The following is a 19984-nucleotide window of genomic DNA, read 5'->3' on the forward strand; positions in this document are numbered from 1 at the left end:
TCCTCAAGACTTGGCCTAATAGCCCTCTCTCCGCAGAGCCTTCTCTGCACTGAGTGCTTGTTCCTCACCCCTCAGTGATGCACGCTGTCTTAAACTGTGGTCACCGCACTCATGGTCTTTGAGGGTCTGTGACAGGAGGACCAGCCACCAGCTTTCCCTTCTTTCCCTCTCACTTCCTCCCCTGGTCCCAGAGTCAAAAGTACCACCATTCATCATTAAGAGGAAGCTTTTTAGGCCAAGCCAGTTCTTATGAACGCAAATAAATGATTTGTGCACAGAACCAAAGTGTGACTGTTAGGTTGACATGTGGCTGAGATACCTATCACTCCACGTTTATTCCTCCTCTTTGTACTCCTCTGTGGTTCCCAGGTTTTCTGCACGGAGCAGTTGTTACTTCTGTGATAGGAGAAAGAGTATAAGAACAACACAGGAACTCTCCCTGACCCTGAGCTTGTAGTACCCCCTGGAGGAGGTGGCTCCCAGAAGCCTGTTCTCCTGTCCCTTTGCTGAGGTGAGGGACCCTGGGCTCTCCACTGTCATTACCACTTGGAGTCACACGGTAGAGGTGGATCAGGAGTCCTGGGTCGGCCTCCTGCAGTTGTTGCCCAGCCTCCCCTCCTCTGTGGAAAGTTGTATCTGCGGGTATTTCCTTTCACCAACATGAAGACAGTCTTTTACCTCGTTATGCAGAGCAGCACCATCTCCTTTCTAGGTGAAATTTTTGCTTTAATTTCACAGATCCAAAAAGCCCGAGAGAAGAGAGGGAAATCCTCTCTAGTCTTGGGGCCAAGCCAGGAGCCTCACTCTCAGGGGAGGATGTCGAGCTGCTGTCCCCACCTTTACAGCAGGCAGACCCTAGCGAGCATGGCCTTTTCTGTTATATTTACAATGACAAATACCTGCTTAAAGAAAACCCCAAAGATGCATGTGATTATGTATCTGATTTTGGGATAAGAGAAGATTTTCCAGGATAAAAGCATAAAAGAAAAGACTCATCGGTCTCGATACAGAAAAAATTTAAATTTGGTTATAAAAGCACCAAATCAAAAACACAAGTAAAAGGCAAAATGTTGAAAAAAGTATCTGCCACTAAAAGATTTCATTTTCTTGATTTGTAAGGGCAGGAATGACGTCTGTTTTATTCACCATCGCTGACTTGGTGCTTGTACAATGCCTTGCAGAGAGTGGACACTCAAATATCTGTCAAAGCAATGAATGGTCATGCTCAACCTCACCAGTAATTAGGGAAATGCAAATTAAAACAACAGTAAGATATAATTCTCCTACTAGATTGGGGGACTTTTTTCGTGGCTTGCAGGATCTTAGTTCCCTGACCAGGGATTGAACCCGGGCCACCGCAGTGAAAGCACTGAGTCCTAAACACTGGACTGCCAGGGAATTCCCAGGGGACATTTTAAAGATTGATAATATGCAGTGCCTGTGAAGATATGGAGACATAAGTTCTTGCTCATCCTGTGGGTCAGAAAGGAAATTGCCTCTTCAGTGGGCAATGGAGCAGTGCCCTTAAATTGCTCCCCAGTTACACAAAAGGCTGGTACACACAGGAATATTCATCCCAGCCTTGCTTGCAACAACTCAACATGTGGGAAATGGTAAACAAATCCACACTATGGAATACAATTCAGTCCTTACAAAGGGTAGTACCCACAGCAGGAGAAAACTGGGGAGGGATTCCAAGTGACCAGCATATGTACTGCCTTGGAAAGATTACCAAGACTGTTACCAAGGTTGGAATACAACATGTACAGCAAACAAAACCAAGCCCCATGATTAGAGATGAATAGAAAAAGGCCTGGAAGGCAGGTTCCCAAATATTCCCCTCTGGGGAGGGGAGAGGGACTGTGCCAGTGGGGCTTTTTATGGTCTGCATTTGAATTTTTTACAAAGGGGTGTCCCCATGGATCCTTGTGAAATTAAAAAAAAAAAAAAATTGAAGGGAAGAAAAGGCAAAAGGCCTAAACTATTAATTTACAAGGTGGTTGACGGAACATGACAGATGTGCAAAAACTCACTGGTAATCCAATGAATGCAAATTAAAGGAACAGACACCTTTTTGCCTAGCAAATAGGCAAACATGAAACAAATAGCATCTAGTGGTTAGGGAAGGAGCACTTTTTGATTTTTTACAGGACGGATTTACTATAAACATTTAGTTAAGGCAACATCCAGGATTCACAGATACATTCAACACTCTATAGCCATCATAATTGCACATAAAGGTATAAAAATACCCAAGTTCTATAGTTTAGGAAAAATAAACAGATAGGGAGCTAAGATCCCTTAAAATCCTCTGTTAATTTTAAATTGTTATTATATGTAAGAGACCAGGTTTGGGCAGTGATATAGTCTCAACTGCAGGCTTCTTTCTTTCCTCTCTCTTCCTCTCATAATTCCTCCACCCTCAAAAACCTAACCCTGAAAGCCCCTCTTTCAAAACACCCTTAACTCTACTGCATCCTGTCCTTTGCTGTACACACTCACAAAACCCATCCTTGTCAGACTCAGCCTCCACTTTTTCCACCCCTTCATCCCAGCTGCTGAGCATTCCAAGGATATTCCAAGCATATCTTCATCCCCAGCCAATTCTTCCTTCTTCCCTTCTATCCATTTTCCTCACTGCCATGGCTATCTTAAGACTTCACCTCTGGAGAGCTAACTAAACTTAAAAGCTTTTGCACAGAAAAGGAAACCATTGACAAAACGAAAAGACAAGCTACTGAATGGGAGAAAATATTTGCAAATGATTACGACCGATAAGGAGTTAATATCCAAAATATATAAACAGCTCATACAACTCAACATCAAAAAAAAAAAAAAGAAACAACCTGATTAAAAAATGGGCAGAAGACCTGAATAGACATTTTTCCAAAGAAGACATACAGATGGCCAACAGGCACATGAAAAGATGCTCAACATCATTAATAATCAGAGAAATGTGAATCAAAACTACAGTGAGGTATCACCTCACACCTGTCAGAATGGCCATCATCAAAAAGATGAAAATAGTAAATGTTGCTGAGGGTGTGGAGAAAAGGGAACCCTTGTGCACTGTTGGTGGGAATGTAAATTGGTGCTGCCGCTGTGGGAAACAGTATGGAGGGTCCTCAAAATTAAATATAGAACTGCCATATGATCCAGCAATTCCACTCCTGGGTATATATCCAAAGAAAAGGAAAACACTAATTCAAGAGGATACATGCACCCCAGTGTTCATAGCAACATTATTTACAATAGCCGAGATACGGAAGCAACCTTTGTCCATCAATAGATGAATGGATAAAGAAAATGTGATATATATATATATATATATATATATATATATATATATATATATATATATAGTATTCAATTGTGTATATATATATTCAATCGTGTATATACACAATTGAATATTCAATTGTACAGATATATATATTCAATTGTACATGTATACAATTGAATACTATTCAGCCGTAAAAAAGAATGAAACTTTGTCATTTGCAATAACATGGATGGACTTGGAGGGTACTATGCTTAGTGAAATAAGTCAGAAAAAGACAAATACTGTATGATATCATTTATATGTGGAATCTAAAAAATAAACTAGTGAATATAGCAAAAAAGAAACAGACTCACAGATATAGAGAACAAACTAGTGGTCACCAGTGGGAAGAGGGGAGGCGGGAGGGGGGAGATAGGGGTAGGGGATTAAGAGGTACAAACTTCTGGGTATAAAATTAAAAAGCTACAAGGATATATTGTACAGCACAGGGATATAGCCAATATTTTATAGTAACTATAAATGGAATATAACCTTTAAAAATTGTGAATTGGGGCTTCCCTGCTGGTGCAGTGGTTAAGAATCCGCCTGCCAATGCAGGGGACATGGGTTCGAGCCCTGGTCCGGGAAGATCCCACATGCTGCGGAGCAACTAAGCCCGTGTGCCACAACTACTGAGCCTGCGCTCTAGAGCCTGCGAGCCACAGCTGCTTAGCCTGTGCTCTAGAGCCCCTGTGAGCCACAACTACTGAGCCCGCATGCCACAACTACTGAGCCTGCGTGCTGCAACTACTGAAGCCTGCACGCCTAGAGCTCGTGCTCCGCAACAAGAGAAGCCACTGCACTGAGAAACCTGTGCACTGCAACGAAGTGTAGCCCCCGCTCACTGCAACTAGACAAAGCCCGCGCCCAGCAATGAAGACCCAAAGCAGCCAAAAATAAAAAAAATAATAAAATAAAAATTGTGAGTCACTATGTTGTACACCTGAAACATACAATATTGTAAATCAGTTATATCTCAATTAAAAAAAAAAAAAAAAGACTTCACCTCTGGCCAGAAGACAACTCTCTCAAATTCCCTATCTCTTCCCCCAACTTCTCTGAATGCATCTATCATTCATTTAATAAATTTTTATCAAGTACTCGCTGCATGCAGGCATTGGATAGACTTTGGGAATACTGGAATAAAAACAAACAAAACACAGTTCCTGCCTTCAAAGAATTTGGTAAGACAGAAAAATAAAAAATGACGTGTAGTGTGGTAAACATTATGGTAGAAGTCAGTCCATGCAGCCTTGGGAACACGGAGTGTATGTTCCTAACCCCAGATGGATGGATCGGGTACCTGTGGCAGGGGCAAACCAGATTTCCCACATCTTCTGCAGGGCAAGCCCAGATATCGGCCCAGCCCTCCCTCGCTCCAGAGGCCACTGCTCAGTCATTTATTCCCTTCTCAGATTGCATTTATCTTCACTTCTCCCCTTCTCCTCTGCTCTTTCCTCTTGGCTTATAAACATCTTCAGGAGTCTCACATCTCTCAAGCCGCAGCCCCCCCCCCCCAAATATTCCCTGTTCCTCTCTAGCCTCTACCCTGTTTTTTGGGAAGAGAACAGTAAGGGGTGCTCTTCACACTGCCGATGGTAATGAACATAGGTACAACATTCTAGAGGACAATGTGGCACCGTGTATCAAAAATCTTAAAAATGTGAACATCCTTTGACCCAGTAATTCCAGTTCCTGGAATTTACCCTAGGGGGAAAAAAAAATCATGGATGTGTACAAATAACTGTCATAAAGATGTTTATTAAAATGCGGTTTAAAAACAAAGTACTGAAAACAATCTAAGTGTCTATGCAAGTGAGATGATTAATTTAAAAAAGTATAGTGCAACGTGGAAGGTAATACTGTTGAGCAGCTATTTAAAACTGTGCTCTGATGCTACAAAAATATTCACCAACATGTGAAATGCTTTATGGTAATAGCTAAGTGAAAATAGTAAGGGACCAAATATTGGCAATAAGATTATATTTTATATATATATATTATATATATATATATAATACATACACGCACACATACATAGAGGGGGGAGAGAGAGAGGGAGGGAGAACTGGATAACTTTAGCTATACCACTAACTGCATAATTTGGACAATTATTTAGTCTCTCTGAGCCTCAGTTTCCAAATCTGTAAAGTGGATACAATATGAGGTACTTGATAGGGCTCCATGAGAAAATGTATGTGAAGTGCTTAGCACAGTACCTGGCATATAATAAACTCTCAAAAGCATTAACAGTGGTTCAACTCAGTGCTTTTTCATTCCCTCAAATATTTATTGAGAGCCCTCGAGCCTGCTGTTCTATTTGGAACTTCACTTGGTAAATCTGTACTCATTCTTCAAAATTTTCTTTAACTGTACTATGATGCCCTGCCTTCTCCTGTGTTCATCACAACAAAAACACTAGACTTTAAATCCAAAAGGTACATTTATGCAGAAATTGAAACAGTAACTTTTATCTCACAAACATAATGTTGATCAAAAGAAGTCAGACAAAAGAATTGAAAGCAGGGACTCAAACAGATACTTGTACATCAGTGCTCACAGCAACATTATTTATAATGCCCCAAAGGTGGAAACAACACAAATGTCCACTGAGAGATAAATGGATAAAGAAAATGTGGTATATACATACAATGGAATATTACTCAGCCTTAAAAAGGAATGAAATGATATGGTCTACAACATGGATGATCCTTGAAAACATGCTAAGTGAAATAAACCCAACAAAAAAGGACAAATATTGTATGATCCCACTTACATGAGATACCTAGAATAGGCAAATTCATAGAGACAGAAAGTAGAAATAAACGGGGGAGGAGGGAAAGGAAATGGATAAATAAAGGAAATGGATAGTGATGATGGGTGCACAACATTGTGAATTAATGCCACTGAATTAGCCACTTAAAAATGGTTAAAATGGTAAATTTCATGTATATTTTACCACAATAAGAAAAGACTGAAAAAGAAAAAAAGAAGCCGGACACCAAAGAGTACATACTGTTTGATTCCACTTATACAAAATACAAAAACAGAAAACTATGGTGACAGAAATCATAGTAGTGACTACTCTTTGGAAGTTAGTGGCGAAGAGGACTGAAGGGCAGTTCTGGGGTCATTTTCTATTTCTTTCTTTATTTTTGGCTGCGTTGGGTCTTTTTTGCTGCGCACGGGCTTTCTCTACTTGTGGCGAGCGGGGGCTACTCTTTGTTGCGGTGCGCGGGCTTCTCATTGCAGTGACTTCTCTTGTTGGGGAGCACGGGCTCTAGGCGCACGGGCTTCTGTAGTTGTGGCACGCGGGCTCAGTAGTTGTCGCTCGTGGGCTCTAGAGAACAGGCTCAGTAGTTGTGGCGCACGGGCTTAGTTGCTCCACGGCAAGAGGCACCTTCCTGGACCAGGGTTCAAATCCGTGTCACCTGCATTGGCAGGCGGATTCTTAACCACTGTGCCACCAGGGAAGCCCTCATTTTCTATTTCTTGATCTGAGTCCTGTTTCCACCCATGTGTTCAGTTGGTGAAAACTAACGAGCTCTTCGCTTTTGAGTTTGCCCGTCAACATTATTTACACTTCAATCAATAGTTCACCGGAAAACAACAGCAAAAACCCCAGAACGTCTTTAGAACAAATTTTAATTTCAAAAATCCGGATAAATTCTTGTAAGCTGAACCTTTTTTCCCTGTCTTTCTTGGGGTTCCTGCTTTTCCTGTGTCCTAAGCCTTCAAGGAATCTGTGCCTTCTTTTGAAATGCTTTCTTGCCTTATTTACCAAGCTTCCACACTACCTGGGGCCGCATTCTCGGAGCTCCGGCTGGTGACTAAATTGTCTCCTTGTCTGTCATCTCGACTAGTCCTGAGTTGAACTCTTTGAGATCAGAAAGACCAGTCCCGGCTGATTCCGCTAACCCGGAGCTCAGTGCGCGTTGCAGAGCAGTAATAAATCAAATCAGCCCGGGAGGCTGGGAGCAAGGCCGGAAGAAATATGCTGCGAAGAGGAAAGCGCCGCTCTGGTCTACCCAGCGGTGCCCGCCCGCTCGGACATCCAGACGCGAAGCCACACCCCTTGCCCAAGCACCTCCCCTAACTCCCTCCTGGCCCCGCCCCTCACCCGTGGGCTTCTTAGGCCCCGCCCACCAGGCGTGGCCCTGCCCCGGGAGGGCCAGGATCCCGCCAACAATAACTCCGCCCCTCCTTCCGCTGAGAAACCTGTCCCTTTTATTTAAAGAATACGTTTACGTCAGCCCGCTTTACGTAGCTTGTCGTCATCAGTGCAAGGCGCGGAGGCGGAACTTCCTGTCTCTGGTTCTAACAGCTTCCGGGAGAAGCCGGAAGAGACCGGACCCTGGACAGAATCAGGGCTAGCCAGCCCCTCCCCCGGCCCCTACAGAAAGGTGAGTCCACGGGCCGTCTTGGCGAAGTCAAAACACTTAGTCTGGACGTTTCAGGTGAGGATCTCCCTCCTTATCCAGGCACAGTACCGGTCCAGCTCCCCTTTAATTTCCCATGTTCCCCTGCGTACTCAAGCCCCGCCCCCAATCTCCCGGCCCCGCCCCGAAGTGTGAGGGGTGTGGATGGTTTGTGAACCCCTCAACTGACTCTACCCGTCGCGGGCTGGGAGAAGAGGGTTTGGCCACGGCGGCCGGAACTAGGCAGCCTTTCGGCTTGGGTGGACCCACGGACTCCTCTCCAGCGCCGCGGGAATAGGACCGCCCAAACGCGGAGCCTTCGCGTCAGAAAAGGCAGGATCGGGGACCCCTCCTCACCGCGCCGTCAGGGTCGCTCACGGGTTGAGGAGCGAGCAAAGGCCTCTGAGGAGGGAGACCTGGGGTCCTGCCCAGTCCCTCCCCTCGAAAGTTCCCTGTGCCTGTGCCAGTCGTTTTTGCCTCAGAGGTTCGCCGCAGTTTCCTTTTCTTTAAATCAGGGTTAATGACGTTAACCTTCTTACCATTAGGGGTTAGTTGTGGGAGTGATAAATAGCTGCTACTGTTTGTTTACTGAACAATTGCAATGTGCCAGGCACTGAGCTAAGTATTTTGCTTCGATGATTTCTCGTCATCTTCAAAACAACCTTATGAGGTAGGTACTATTTTTAACCCCATTTTACTGATGAGAAAGCTGAGGCTCTGAGAAAATTGTTTGAGGTTACAGAGCTAATAAGAGGCAAAGAGAGTTATAGTTAGTTTGGGGTTTGTTTGTTTTTTTTTTTTCCTGATTCCAGGGCCCATGTACTAAATAAGGATGTGAAAAGTATTCAAATGTTGATATGTTCCGCAGTATTCTTTGAGCAGCTACTGTGGGGTTATGCTGGGCACTATGGTACATAGAGAAATACATGTGAACCTTATCTTCCAGGAGTCTAGTAGAGAGATGGACTGGTAGATAAGTATAATGAAGTTTTATAGGTGCTGTGAGAATAGTCTGGTAATGATAATCATCAGACTGGATTTGCCCAGGGACAGCTTCGAAAGCAGCAGATTCTCCAAGGGAAAGAGTAGGTACTCCAAGGAGCAAGCAGATATCCTTCCTACCTTTCTAAGAAACTGCCGAGGGAGAACACAGGACAAGGGGGGAGATTGCGATATGGATTGTGAGAGCCATTTTGGAATCTTGTCCGAATCAGTTCCGTGCAGGTAGTGGTTTTGCATTTGTGAGCCTGCAGTGACCCAGGAGGGTGGTGCTTCTGGTGTCTGTTCTGCTTTGCTGCCAGAAGAATTTCGGAGGAGGCAGACACAATGTCCGCTGCATAGTGTCTGTTGATGGCCCCTACAGAGCTGTCCCTTTGGGGTGGTCTGACTTTGCTTTTGATAAATTAATTTTCTTTGGCTCTTGACATCTGGACCTAGATCCATGACCATGAATGAGACTGAGTTCAAATGACACAATCTGGCAAGAGTGGCTGCACTATGCCTCCAAAGGGGCCCCAAATAAAATATTCCGGGCTTTTTTGGTTTCTCTGAAGCCACCTTAGAGGCATCTCGGTGGGGGGGGGGGCATAGTTGCTTTACCAATAGATAAAAATCCTAGAGAAACTCAGGGCTCAAAGAAGCAAATGTTTTCCCCACCTGCCAAAAAAGCAACGAACAGTAGCAGTAGCAGCAACAAAGCTGTAAGGTTTTCCTGATGATCCATGCTTACTGGGGGGTTGGAATGTGAGAGAGGAAGGGCGTGGAACCTGAAAGCCAGCGTTTCACAGTAGAGGCAAGGGGTAAATCCTTAGCTGTAGATTGGGGGTCCAGAGTTCGGAAGGTTTGTGTCTCTACAGGACGCTGAACTCCATTTTCTTTCAGGGCTGGGTCAGTTAGAGCCTAAGTAAACAGGAAACCCGGTTGCAACCCCTCATGCCCTGCTGATGCTCTCCCCCTTTGTTCCTGCAGTGTGGACCCAGTCAGCACCCAGGCCATGGAGCTCTCTGATGTCACCCTTATTGAGGGTGTGGGTAATGAGGTGACTGTGGTGGCAGGTGTGGCGGTGCTGATTCTAGCCTTGGTCCTAGCTTGGCTCTCTACCTACGTAGCCGACAGTGGTAGCAACCAGCTCCTGGGCACTATTGTGTCAGCTGGCGACACATCCGTCCTCCACCTGGGGCATGTGGACCATCTGGTGGCGGGCCAAGGCACCCCAGAGCCAACCGAACTCCCGCATCCATCAGAGGGTAATGATGAGAAGGCTGAAGAGGCTGGCGAAGGTGGGGGAGACTCCACAGGGGAACCCGGAGCTGGGGGTGGTATTGAGCCCAGCCTTGAGCACCTGCTTGACATCCAAGGCCTGCCCAAAAGACAAGTGGGCCCAGGGAGCAGCGGTCCAGAGGTGCCCCAGAGATCTGAGGATAGCACCTGCCTCATCAATGTGCGGCTCAAATTCCTCAATGACACCGAGGAGCTGGCTGTGGCCAGGCCAGAGGATACTGTGGGTGCTCTGAAGAGGTAAGTGGGCTGGGAAGTGGGAGGCTGCTTGTACTCCATGCCCCCAGCCTTTGGTCTTCTCGGAGGAGGCTGATACAGACGTGGGAGCAGCAGGGAAGCGTCAGGTGCAGCCCTTACAGGGCGGGTGGGGGAATACTTCCTTAGAAAGCCACCCTGCAATTTCCCCCCAGTGCCTTGCTTTGTTGGTCCAGGCCTTTCGGCCTTCTCATTCCTTGCCCTCTGTCTTTCCTTCTATCTCTCTCATCCTTACAGTAAATACTTCCCTGGACAAGAAAGCCAGATGAAACTGATCTACCAGGGCCGCCTGCTGCAGGACCCAGCCCGCACACTGCGTTCCCTGAACATTACCGACAACTGTGTGATTCACTGTCACCGCTCACCCCCTGGGTCAGCTGTTCCAGGCCCCTCGGCCTCCCTGGCCCCCTCTTCGGCCACTGAGCCGCCCAGCCTCGGCGTCAGTGTGGGCAGCCTCATGGTGCCTGTGTTTGTGGTGCTGTTGGGTGTGGTCTGGTACTTCCGTATCAATTACCGCCAGTTCTTCACAGCACCTGCCACTGTCTCCCTGGTGGGGGTCACTGTCTTCTTCAGCTTCCTAGTATTCGGGATGTATGGACGATAAGGACCGTAGGGAGAAAATGAAAGGCGTGGTCTTCCTCCTTTATGGCCTCCCCCCTTTCCTGGCCAGAGCTGGGCCCAAGGGCCTGGGAGGGAAGGGTGGAAAGGATGTGGTGGGTCCCCCTCCGTAGGACCCAGGAGGCAGGCATGGGGCCTCTGCTTCACGTCCACGAGGGTACAGACATCCCCTCTGTGCAAGCACAACTCAGGTAGAAATGAGAATGTCATCTTCCTTCACTTTTAAGGTCCTGAAGTTCAGAGCTGAGCTGGTGTTCCAGCTCAGTGGGGAGCCTGGGCTCTGAGGATTCCCTCCCAGCTGTGGCCCTAGCTCTTTCCATTATCCTGCATGTCTGCTCCTCAGCCCCCAGCGCTGCCTGTCAGGGCAGCTCAGCATGGCCCCAGCATACTTCTATAGGGAGCCTGGAGTATCTTTCGGTTCCCTAGTGGAATATCCATCTTTTGAGACTGAAATCACATGGGCAGGAGTGAAGTTTGTGTCAGCCTTCCCTGTAGGCACCTGGCCACCTCTACCTTCTCCCTCCACCCCGTAGCAGGAATAGGGTGTTCTCTGTGTTCTGGATGGTTTCCAGTGTTTTTTTCTTCAAAGCACTTTGCTTATATTCTTTTCTTAAAAAAATAGTCCCTTATAGAGCTCAGTCAGGAAGGGGATTGGGGCACAAAGCCAAGCCCCCAGCATTGGGAGAGGCCGGGCCACAGCTGCTGCTACCCTAGGCCTAAGGCTGTAAGCAAGAGGCAGCTCTGGCCCTCAGCCAGTGTCCTACTCTGCCCAGCTCCAAGGACGAGCTCTGGGTATGGAGCACTGGGCCCCAGGCCCTTGCCTCTGGGGCTCTTGGATGGAGGGCCAGTATCTGTGACTGAATAAAGTTCCATTTTGTGGCCGTGGAGTCTCCTGTGACATTAAGAGAATGCCGCTGCTCTGCCCCCAGCAACATGGGAATGAGGGTGGGTAGGCCGGGCTACCAACGGGAGATGCAGTTTATTTACACCAGCAGCCATGGGGGCAGGGGGAATACACAGCGTTTACAAAGTTAGCTACCTGTACAGGATGGATTACATATGCAAAAATAAAAATCTCAAGACCACAGGACAGCGTGAGCCCCACCCCCCTCCCCCAATGACCCCAGCATGCGGTAATGCCAGGCGGGTGGCCCCTGGGCATGCGGGGGGGAGTGATGCATGGAAGGAAAAGCCACCGGCCATGGAAATTAGTACAGAACCCCCCCACACACACTCAGACACATGATAGAATACAGGGTGGACGACACCTAGCCGGGGTGGGAAGGATGGGAATTGAAACCCACACAGCCTGCTGTTAGAGGGAAGGGAGTGGGGAGCTCCTAGCCCCTGTTCAACTACATGGTAGGGGGGGCACACTCTCCCCGGAAGGAAAGGGGTTTGCTCCCTCAGGGTCTCTGCTGGACCAAGCCCATCTCTTACCCAGCCTGGGCAGGGGGCTCTGCCCTGAGAGCGGGCCAGGGAACAATGGGGAAGTGGATGTGGACAAACCAGTTCCCAAACTACTTCCCACTTCTCCCTCCTCCAACCAGAAGGGGGAAAGGGAGAGGCCAGAGGTGAAAGGGTGTATTAGGGCCTGAGCTGCAGCTGCCTCTCAGAAGGAAGAGTGGCCCGCGGCCTTCCTCCCTTCACCTTCAACCTACTCTCAAGTCTTCATTTGGGAGCAGGCTGGAGGCTGGCTGAGATCCTCCTTTCCCTCTGGCTTCCCCTTAGAGGGAGAAGGCTGTGGAAGAGCGAGAACAGAGGAGCCCAGGCCCCAGGATTTATTCTAACTCCTGCCAAAATTTGGCTTTTTAAAAAATAATCAACAATTCTTGGGTTAAAAACCAGTTTGTAACCAGGCGTCAGCCACAATCAGAGCCACCCCAGGGGGAGATTGGGGTTCCAGACAGGGTACTACAGCCCTATCTCTGTTGTTCCCTTAACCCTCTAGGGTCCCTAACCCGAATCAGTCCAACCAGTCCTGGGTACTAGCTACCCAAATGTGGGATGGCTCCTCCTGGGAGGAGGACAGGGGACATGTCCTGCAAATGCCAGAGAACATGGCTCAGGGTCAACTCCATCCCTGTGTCAGTCAGCTCTGCTCCCTGCCCAGACTGCAGTCCTCCAGCTCGGCTCCTGAGAGCGATGGTGCCCGTGTGGAGGTGGGACGATACATCTCTTCAGGATGTAGACCAGGCAGGTGGGCACACTGGCACCACAGTCCCACAGAGGGGCACTGTCAGGGCATGGCACCCCTTCCCCCTCCGCTGACAGCCCAGAGCACAGAGACCACCCTCTCTTCCTGCCCCACTCCTAGCAAGGGGGGAGAAGTAAAAGATCAGGATTTTCCTCAGAGCCCCAAACCACAAGTACAGAATAAATAACTTAAAAGCGGCTAAGGAAGGGGAAACAGGGCAGGCTTCAGAGGCAGGAGCATCGAGAGAGGAACTGGAGCTGGTCAAGGTGAAAGAGGGGGTGGCAAGCAGCAGTTGGGAACTTGGGCTGCCCTGGTAGGGCAGTGGGGCAGGGTAGGCAGGAGCAACATGGGGCCACCCCAGGAGGGTGAGGCTGGGCCCCTTCCTGGGGCAGGGAATGAGGTAAGAAAACATTTCAAATAAAGCAGCACCGTTCCCTCTCACCTTGGGGCCCCACTCCTCGCCAGCCCTGGGTCAGGGAGGAGAGGTAGGGGGGGAGTCATTTTGATACACAGCTCCCTCTTCCTACCCTCCCCCTGCCCTTGAAGCTGTAGAGGCTGGAGGCCCTTTCCTGGCACCCAACAACAAAAGGACAGCTCCTGCTGCCAAGGAGGCCCATGGGGACTGAGGGGAAAGGGCTGCCCCTGTGAGGGGCAGGGAAGGCGGCGGCAGTTCTGGACGCCTACCTCAGCAGACAGCTCGCTGTGCCTGCCTACCCCTGGGGTGGGGGCGTTTGATAGGCTTCTTCTGCACACAGACAGGACACGCCCAGCCCTGCTCCTCAGCTCCAAGCACCGGACCCATTCACATTGCTGAGGGCAGCTGGGGGAGGCCCCCTCCAGGCTCAGCTTCCAACCCACCGCCTCCCGGGTAGCCACGATGCTCCTCGGCAGGGCTTAGTCCAGTTCCTGGCGTGGGGGGCGGCAGTGCCCTGGCACAGTGCCCAGGTCAGGCCCCTGGCCTAGCTGGACATCCAGTAACTCACAGAATAAATAGGAAAACCGCCTCCCCACCGAACTTATGTCCAAGGCATAATATGTCCAGGTCTGAGTCCTGCATGCCGAGGGCTCGTGCTCCGGCGCAGAAGACCCTGACACCCCCCAGGGGTGCATAATTGGATCCTCTGCCTGCCTGGCCCACCAAACTTCCCAAGCCCAAACCCCCAGCAGCCGTCCATTTGCCAGGCTATGCCACCTGGGTGGGGGTCGGGAGGGAGGGCTCTGCTCAGCCAAAGGCTATCCCTTGCACCCAAGTCAGTTGATGTCATCGTAGATGCTGGGCGTCGGGGGTGCCGGAGGCTTTGGCTTTTTCTTCTTGTTGGAGCCCAGGCCAGAGGCAGTCCCTACCAGGCTCAGATGGGATTTCTTTTTCTTGGTTTTCCGTGACTCGGAGCTGTTGGTACCTGAAGAGAAAGAGGCGCGAGGGTTGAGGGGAGGGTCGCGGCAGGGGAACGCAAGGTGCTCCCCCTCCTCGGCTTCGGGCAGAGAGCCCCTGGGGCCCAGCTGTATCACCTACCTAGACCCCATCCCTGATTCTCACTCGTCTTGGAGGAACCTGAATCAGAGGGTGAGAGATCAGAGGAGCCATCCCACTGAAGCCGGCTGATCAGGGCCTGGCTGTCAGTCATGTCAAAGCTGTCATTATCCAGGGAACTCTCGACCTCTGGAAGGACGCTGGAAAGGGAAGAGGCCAGAGAAGGGCTTCAGGGATACCAATCATCATCCTTATCCTCCACAACCCACCACCTTTCCTGGAGGGTCACTCACGCTGAGGGTCCAAGGAAATAAATCCGCACGGCTCGCCGCTGCTCATCCGTGTGCTGGGGGCAGCGCAGGGACCTGGTGGGGAGAGAATTATCAGACCCTGACAAGGCAGGAAGGGTCTGAGGAATACAGGTGAAGCCCCTCCCCTCAGCAGAGGTGGGAGGGGTGGACACAGGCAGGGAAGGGATGAACAGAGAGCCCCCAGATTGTGGCCTAAGGCCTGACCATTAGAAGAGGGGAGGGGAAGGGTGGGAGTCCCGCTGCTCAAGTCCAGGGGTACTCCCGACCCATGCCCAGGGTGAGTGTGCAGGAGGGCCCCCTGGCCCTGTTCCTAGGTTCTGAGCTCACCTTGTGCACATCTTCTTGGTGTGTTCAGAAATCACCCCACATTGCTGGAAGAGGAATATAAGCTGAAAGGAGGGATGGAGGAGAGCCTACTCTAGACACTAGACATTCTCTTCTGTACAAATGCTAGACTGTAAGCAGAAATGGCCCCAGGGTGAATACGGCAGACGGCCCCAGACGACCAATGGCCAGGAAACCTAATTCCAGAGAGAGACCTAGGTGCCCTCACTGCTATGTCAGCAGCCTCTTTCAGGGCCTCAACCACTGCCTGTGGCTCAGCGCGCTCCCGAGGGCCTCCCCTTCCCTGGTCCCTCACCGTGGTGAGCAGGCTACGCAGCTCCTCCGGCCCCAGTGTCTCGTAGCTGATCCCAGTTGAGTTGTTATACTGGGCAAGAACCAGAGGTACAGGTTAGAGAAGGGGCAGCCAAAGAAGGGAGGGTGGGGGGTGGGGGGCAGAATCAGTCCCTCTCATCCCTTCCTAAGTGAGAAGCCCCTAAGACTGCCCAGCAGTTTTCCAACAATCCCTTCCATCCCACCTGCACAGGGGTAAGGGGTTGGGACCTACAAAGAATATAAATATGCAAGACCTAAATACCCCATCTAGTGCTTCTGGCTGTCAGCATTCTGATCCCCACTTGTCCAATCCCACCCAACTCACAACAAGGACAATGAGAGGGAACCTACAAGGGGCAGCCCCTACTCACCTTAAAAGGATCCGAATTGCTAAGTTCCCCTGAAGAAGAAAAAAGAAGGGGAAGGGTGTTTGATGCAGAGGTACAGACAGAGAACCCTGAAAATAACCAGAGAGGAAGTGGGGGTGATAGAAGGATCACAGGCCCTCCCTCGATACCCCGGCCCGGCCCGGCCCCTGCCCCCCTCCACCCCGCCCTCCAGCAATGAGTCCCAGAACACATAGCTAGAATCACTCCTGTTGTTCCAGCCCCACTTACCATTTTTGTGTTTTAAAGACTTGGATCTTCGAGGGGAATTGGGGTTCTGGAATGGGAGATACCATAGCTTTGGGGAAAGGGTAACGATAAGGGGGAGCCGAGAACCCAGGGAAGGAAAAAAGATTTGACAAAGAAACATCCTCAAATTCCTACTCTTCCCCATCAGTAAGAGGCCCGTCTACCCATATTCCCTCCTCCCACCTTCCCTCAAGGCCTCTGCTGCCCTCCTGCCCACCAGACACCCTCATCCCAGAACCCAGAGAGGTACCCAACGACCTCAGACTTGAGTCAAGACACCCGAGGACTCCCTACCCAAAGGGGAGGGTATGTGTCCTTCGCCCAAATCTCCCTCATGCTTGCCCCAGCTCTCACCTTGTCTGATTTCCTCTTCTTGGCTGTGTAGGACAAAACGATAAAAGGTAGGGTCACTTTAAGTTCCCAATCTAAGGGCACCTAAAGGAAAGTACAAAGCTACACTCTCCCCCCTCATTCAGGATAACAACTTGTGACCGTCACGTACCCAATTCCTGCGTGCCCGCCTCACCCCAGTGGCCCCCAAATTCCCCAGATCCCCAAACACCTTTCTTCTCTGAGCCATAGGACCAGTCGTTGTCATTGATGTCATCGTTATCCTCTTGGTCACTCTCAGACTTGTTCATGTTGTTGCTATTGGCAATCCTGCCAAGGGTAGGGAAGAGGAAGGGTCAAGGCTGCCACCTCTCTGCCCCCGACTTCACAGGTATAGTGGAGCATCTGGGGCCAAGCATGACCCACCCTCTGTGCCCTACAAATGCCCCTGGGGGGCTACACCATGGGACGGGCTGCAAAAGACGAGCCGCTCTGGTTTTAGCAGGGGGAGAAGCCCTCACCGGCGGTTGGCGATTCGACTGCTGTTCCGACCCATTCCCAGGCACTTCTCCAGATGGGGAGCAAAACGGGAGGCGGCAATGCTGCGGCTGCAATTGGGGCAAACACACTCCTTGCTCTTCCACTGGTTGAAAACCTGTCCAAAGATGTCCAACCCCGGCTGGTCCACGATCTCTGGGGACAGGAGAGGCGTGTCGATCAGGGCGGGCGGGCAGGGGACCCTCACCTCTCGTTCCCACCCATGGCCCCATGGCCTCTTCAAAGCCCCTGCCTAAGCTCACAGGAGCTCCACGTTCTACATGTGGTGCGGTTGCCAGAGGACGACCCTCCAAGCACTCCCAGGACAGGGCTAGACTGCTCTCCTTCAACCCTGAAGCTCACCAAAATCCTTCATGCTATCAGGGTCCGTGTCGTCCAGGAAGAAATAGCCACACTTGACAGCCCGGTGTACCTCAAAGCAGAATCCCAAACAAGAATCCTCGACCAGGTCCGCGTATATCTCCTGAGCGATGGCCTGGGCCCGGGGGAGAACATCCAGGGTCACAAGAGTCATAGTCCCACGGACTGAGAGCAACTCTCACCAACCAAATCTCCTGCCAATTCGCCCTGGTCAGAAATAATGCCTTCTTTGCCATTTTCCCCATCTTGACTTCGAGTTCTTTCTTCTTCTGGATCCTCGGGCCTTCTTAGCTGGCTATTCCCTTTAAGGAACAAGGCTGACTACCCAAATTCCTCTCTGGTGTGGATGCCAGATAAAGTGACGAAGAAACATCAAGAGAAAGAACTGGAGGCACACGTGGGGGAGCCCTCACCTCTAGTTTGCTGTTATCCAGGCCAGACAAAGACATTTCCTCCATTTTCATTTGTAAACTCTTGTGGAGACGGCGCTCTGACTGCTCATAGCACAGCGGGCGGCAACACGGCTGCACACATGGGGGTGGGGGTGTTGGTGTGAGTCCAAAGGCACCTCTGATGACTGCCACCTCCCCTCCGCACCTCGCTGCCCAGAGCTCAATGGTGGCATCAGGATCTACCTCTCCCTAAAGCCTAGGCTCTCACTAAGTCTGGATGGTCCTTCAGGGCCTGAAACCCAAGGGCGGCCTAGTCCTTCCCAAGCCTGAACTCAGGCCCTGGACTCTACTGCCAATCAGAGTCTGGGTCTACAGGAGGCAGCAGCTCCCCCCAGGTCCCCAAAACTCAAACCCCTCTTCGATACCCATGGTGCAATGCAGCAGGGGGAGGAGAAGGAACTCTAAGGCCTCAAAGCAAACCCACAGGGTGTGGCAAAGAACTGCACAGACTCCTAAATACACTCCCCTCCCTTCCCTAGGCTCTCCTCAGAGTCACCTCTGCTTTCAGCCAGGATGTCCACTTGGGGGGGTACTGCTACCAGAAGTAGGAATGGCCCTAGGACCCTACAACCTTCACCCCACTCTATCTTCCCTTGAAATAAGCCTGCCACTACAGAAGGGGAACAGAGCCCACAGAAATCTAGAGCTAAAGGGGCATTTCTAGCCACCATGAGCAAGAGGAGGTAGAGTCCGGTGGGATGGCAGGCCAAGAGTGGGCACTCCCCTTACCTGTTCTTCTTTTAGATAACCACCCTCCCTCCCTCAGGACCAGCCCGGAAGTCTCTCCAAGAGCCCCAAAGTCCAGGAATCCCCACCAAAGGATTCAGAAACAGCGCCCACAGTCCGGGGCCCCTCTGAACGGTGGGTACGAGTTTAAGGAGCTGCCGGCCTAGAGTGGGGTGGGGACTGACAAATGAGCCGGGGGCACTGGGGAGGGTAGGAGGCCGGGCCTCAGCTCTTCCCCCGTCCCTGCGGCACTGCTGCTGCATCATACCAACTGGGGGGAGGAGAGCCGAGCCGCCGGAGGCCGGCGCCGGTCCGGGACAGACCGACCCCTAGAGAGTGGGCAGAGTGGGACGCGTCCCGGCCCCTCTTCTTCCCCGCCCGCCCACAGCCCCGGCCGGCCGGGGAGAGGAGTCCGGGAGGGTGTCTCTATTGTCCCGGGGGCTGGGGCCTGGCTCCCTAACAAAGGCCCCGCGCCCCCTCCCCGGCCGGCCCTGCCCCGCCCAGGGGGGACCCAGACAGGGGGAGAGCGGGGGGCCCCGGCCGGGCCGGGAAGCCGGGGGAAGCCGGGCGTTTCCGCGTCGGCCCGGGGGGAGGGGAAGGGGCGCTGACCCAGACCTGGGGGGAGGGGGCCCAAGCCCCGCCTCGGGCCCCGCCCCCCGCCCCCCGCAGGCCCCTCCCCCGTCCCCGTCTCCGTCCCGTACTCACCCCGCCCGGGGGGCCGCGCCGGGGCCCGGCGGCCTCTCAGGGCCGCGTCCTCCGGCGGCGGCGGCGGCGGCGGCTGCTCCGGAGCCCCATGTCCGTCGGTCCGTCCTCGCCTCTCCCCGGGGCCCAGGGCCCGGGGCCGGGGGGTCGGGCCGCCCCCCCGCCTCGCCGCCTCACCGGGCGGCCATGGCCCCTTCCCCTCCCTTCTCGTCCCGTCGCCGCCTCCTCCTCCTCACCTCACCCCGCCCGCGCGCAGTCCGCGCGCCGTCCGCGCGCCCCTCCCCCCGCCCCCCACTCCAGCCCGCCTCTCCCGGGCGGGGGGTGCGGCGCGAGCCCGGAGCGCGCGCGCGTGCCGCGACCGGAGGATGGATGGATGGAGCGAGCGAGAACGCGAGCGTGCGCGCGCGCGCCCCTCTCCCCCCTCCCTTCGCGCGGGCGCGAGGCCAAGCGCGAGCGCGCTCCAACCTCCTCCTCTTCCTCCTCCCGCCCCTCCTCAACACCCCGCCCCCGCCCTCCCTTCCTCTTCCTTCTTTCGCTTTCGCGCGCCCAGCGACTGCTCGCGCCTGCTAGAAGGGCCCGAGCGCGTGCATCTGCCCCACGGCCGCAGCTCGGCAGCATTTGCTCCAGGGGGCGGGGACCGGGCGGGGAGGAGGGGCGCCACGCCGCCGTCCAAAGTACCGGCGGACGGGGACGGG

General features: G+C 52.0%; 2 protein-coding genes across 7 annotated transcripts; one reads left to right on the forward strand and one right to left on the reverse strand.

Annotated features, from left to right (window-relative positions):
- The first annotated feature begins 6724 nt into the window (after positions 1–6724).
- TMUB2 (transmembrane and ubiquitin like domain containing 2) lies at positions 6725–11772 on the forward strand. 3 transcript variants are annotated; one of them, XM_036836726.1, is made up of 3 exons: positions 6725–7779; positions 9709–10257; positions 10510–11772. In XM_036836726.1, the coding sequence occupies exons 2-3, from the start codon at positions 9734–9736 to the stop codon at positions 10874–10876; spliced, it is 891 nt and encodes a 296-aa protein (XP_036692621.1). In that variant the 5' UTR covers positions 6725–7779; positions 9709–9733; the 3' UTR covers positions 10877–11772. The 3 variants fall into 3 exon arrangements, with proteins under 3 accessions (XP_036692621.1, XP_036692620.1, XP_036692619.1); XM_036836725.1 differs by having other exon boundaries at positions 6725–7725; XM_036836724.1 differs by lacking the exon at positions 6725–7779 and adding an exon at positions 7820–8410.
- ATXN7L3 (ataxin 7 like 3) lies at positions 11508–19593 on the reverse strand. Of its 4 annotated transcripts, XM_036836723.1 has the most exons (13): positions 19293–19593; positions 17823–17933; positions 17392–17524; positions 17013–17184; positions 16724–16821; positions 16516–16538; positions 16144–16189; positions 15898–15926; positions 15510–15578; positions 15197–15240; positions 14852–14923; positions 14601–14758; positions 11508–14487 (listed from the first exon to the last, which is right to left on the reverse strand). In XM_036836723.1, the coding sequence occupies exons 2-13, from the start codon at positions 17871–17873 to the stop codon at positions 14339–14341; spliced, it is 1044 nt and encodes a 347-aa protein (XP_036692618.1). In that variant the 5' UTR covers positions 17874–17933; positions 19293–19593; the 3' UTR covers positions 11508–14338. The 4 variants fall into 4 exon arrangements, with proteins under 4 accessions (XP_036692618.1, XP_036692615.1, XP_036692616.1 ...); XM_036836720.1 differs by lacking the exon at positions 19293–19593 and having other exon boundaries at positions 11851–14487; positions 15898–15983; positions 16144–16210; positions 17823–17982; XM_036836721.1 differs by lacking the exon at positions 19293–19593 and having other exon boundaries at positions 11851–14487; positions 15898–15983; positions 17823–17927.
- Positions 19594–19984: the final 391 nt, after the last annotated feature.

Source organism: Balaenoptera musculus, chromosome 20 (genome assembly GCF_009873245.2).
Source record: "Balaenoptera musculus isolate JJ_BM4_2016_0621 chromosome 20, mBalMus1.pri.v3, whole genome shotgun sequence".
Classification (NCBI taxonomy): Eukaryota; Metazoa; Chordata; class Mammalia; order Artiodactyla; family Balaenopteridae; genus Balaenoptera; species Balaenoptera musculus.

What these genes read in the sequence shown, in the direction of transcription:
- TMUB2 (XM_036836724.1), top strand. Translation starts at nt 8,376, where the DNA reads ATGATTTCTCGTCATCTTCAAAACAACCTTATGAG. An exon ending in CTTCAAAACAACCTTATGAG is followed by an intron (nt 8,411 to 9,708) that starts GTAGGTACTATT and finishes TTGTTCCTGCAG; the next exon opens with TGTGGACCCAGTCAGCACCC. An exon ending in ACTGTGGGTGCTCTGAAGAG is followed by an intron (nt 10,258 to 10,509) that starts GTAAGTGGGCTG and finishes TCATCCTTACAG; the next exon opens with TAAATACTTCCCTGGACAAG.
- ATXN7L3 (XM_036836720.1), bottom strand. Translation starts at nt 17,873, where the DNA reads ATGAAAATGGAGGAAATGTCTTTGTCTGGCCTGGATAACAGCAAACTA. An exon ending in GTCTTTAAAACACAAAAATG is followed by an intron (nt 15,984 to 16,143) that starts GTAAGTGGGGCT and finishes GGTTATTTTCAG; the next exon opens with GGTTCTCTGTCTGTACCTCT. An exon ending in ACCAAGAAGATGTGCACAAG is followed by an intron (nt 14,924 to 15,196) that starts GTGAGCTCAGAA and finishes TCTCCCCACCAG; the next exon opens with GTCCCTGCGCTGCCCCCAGC.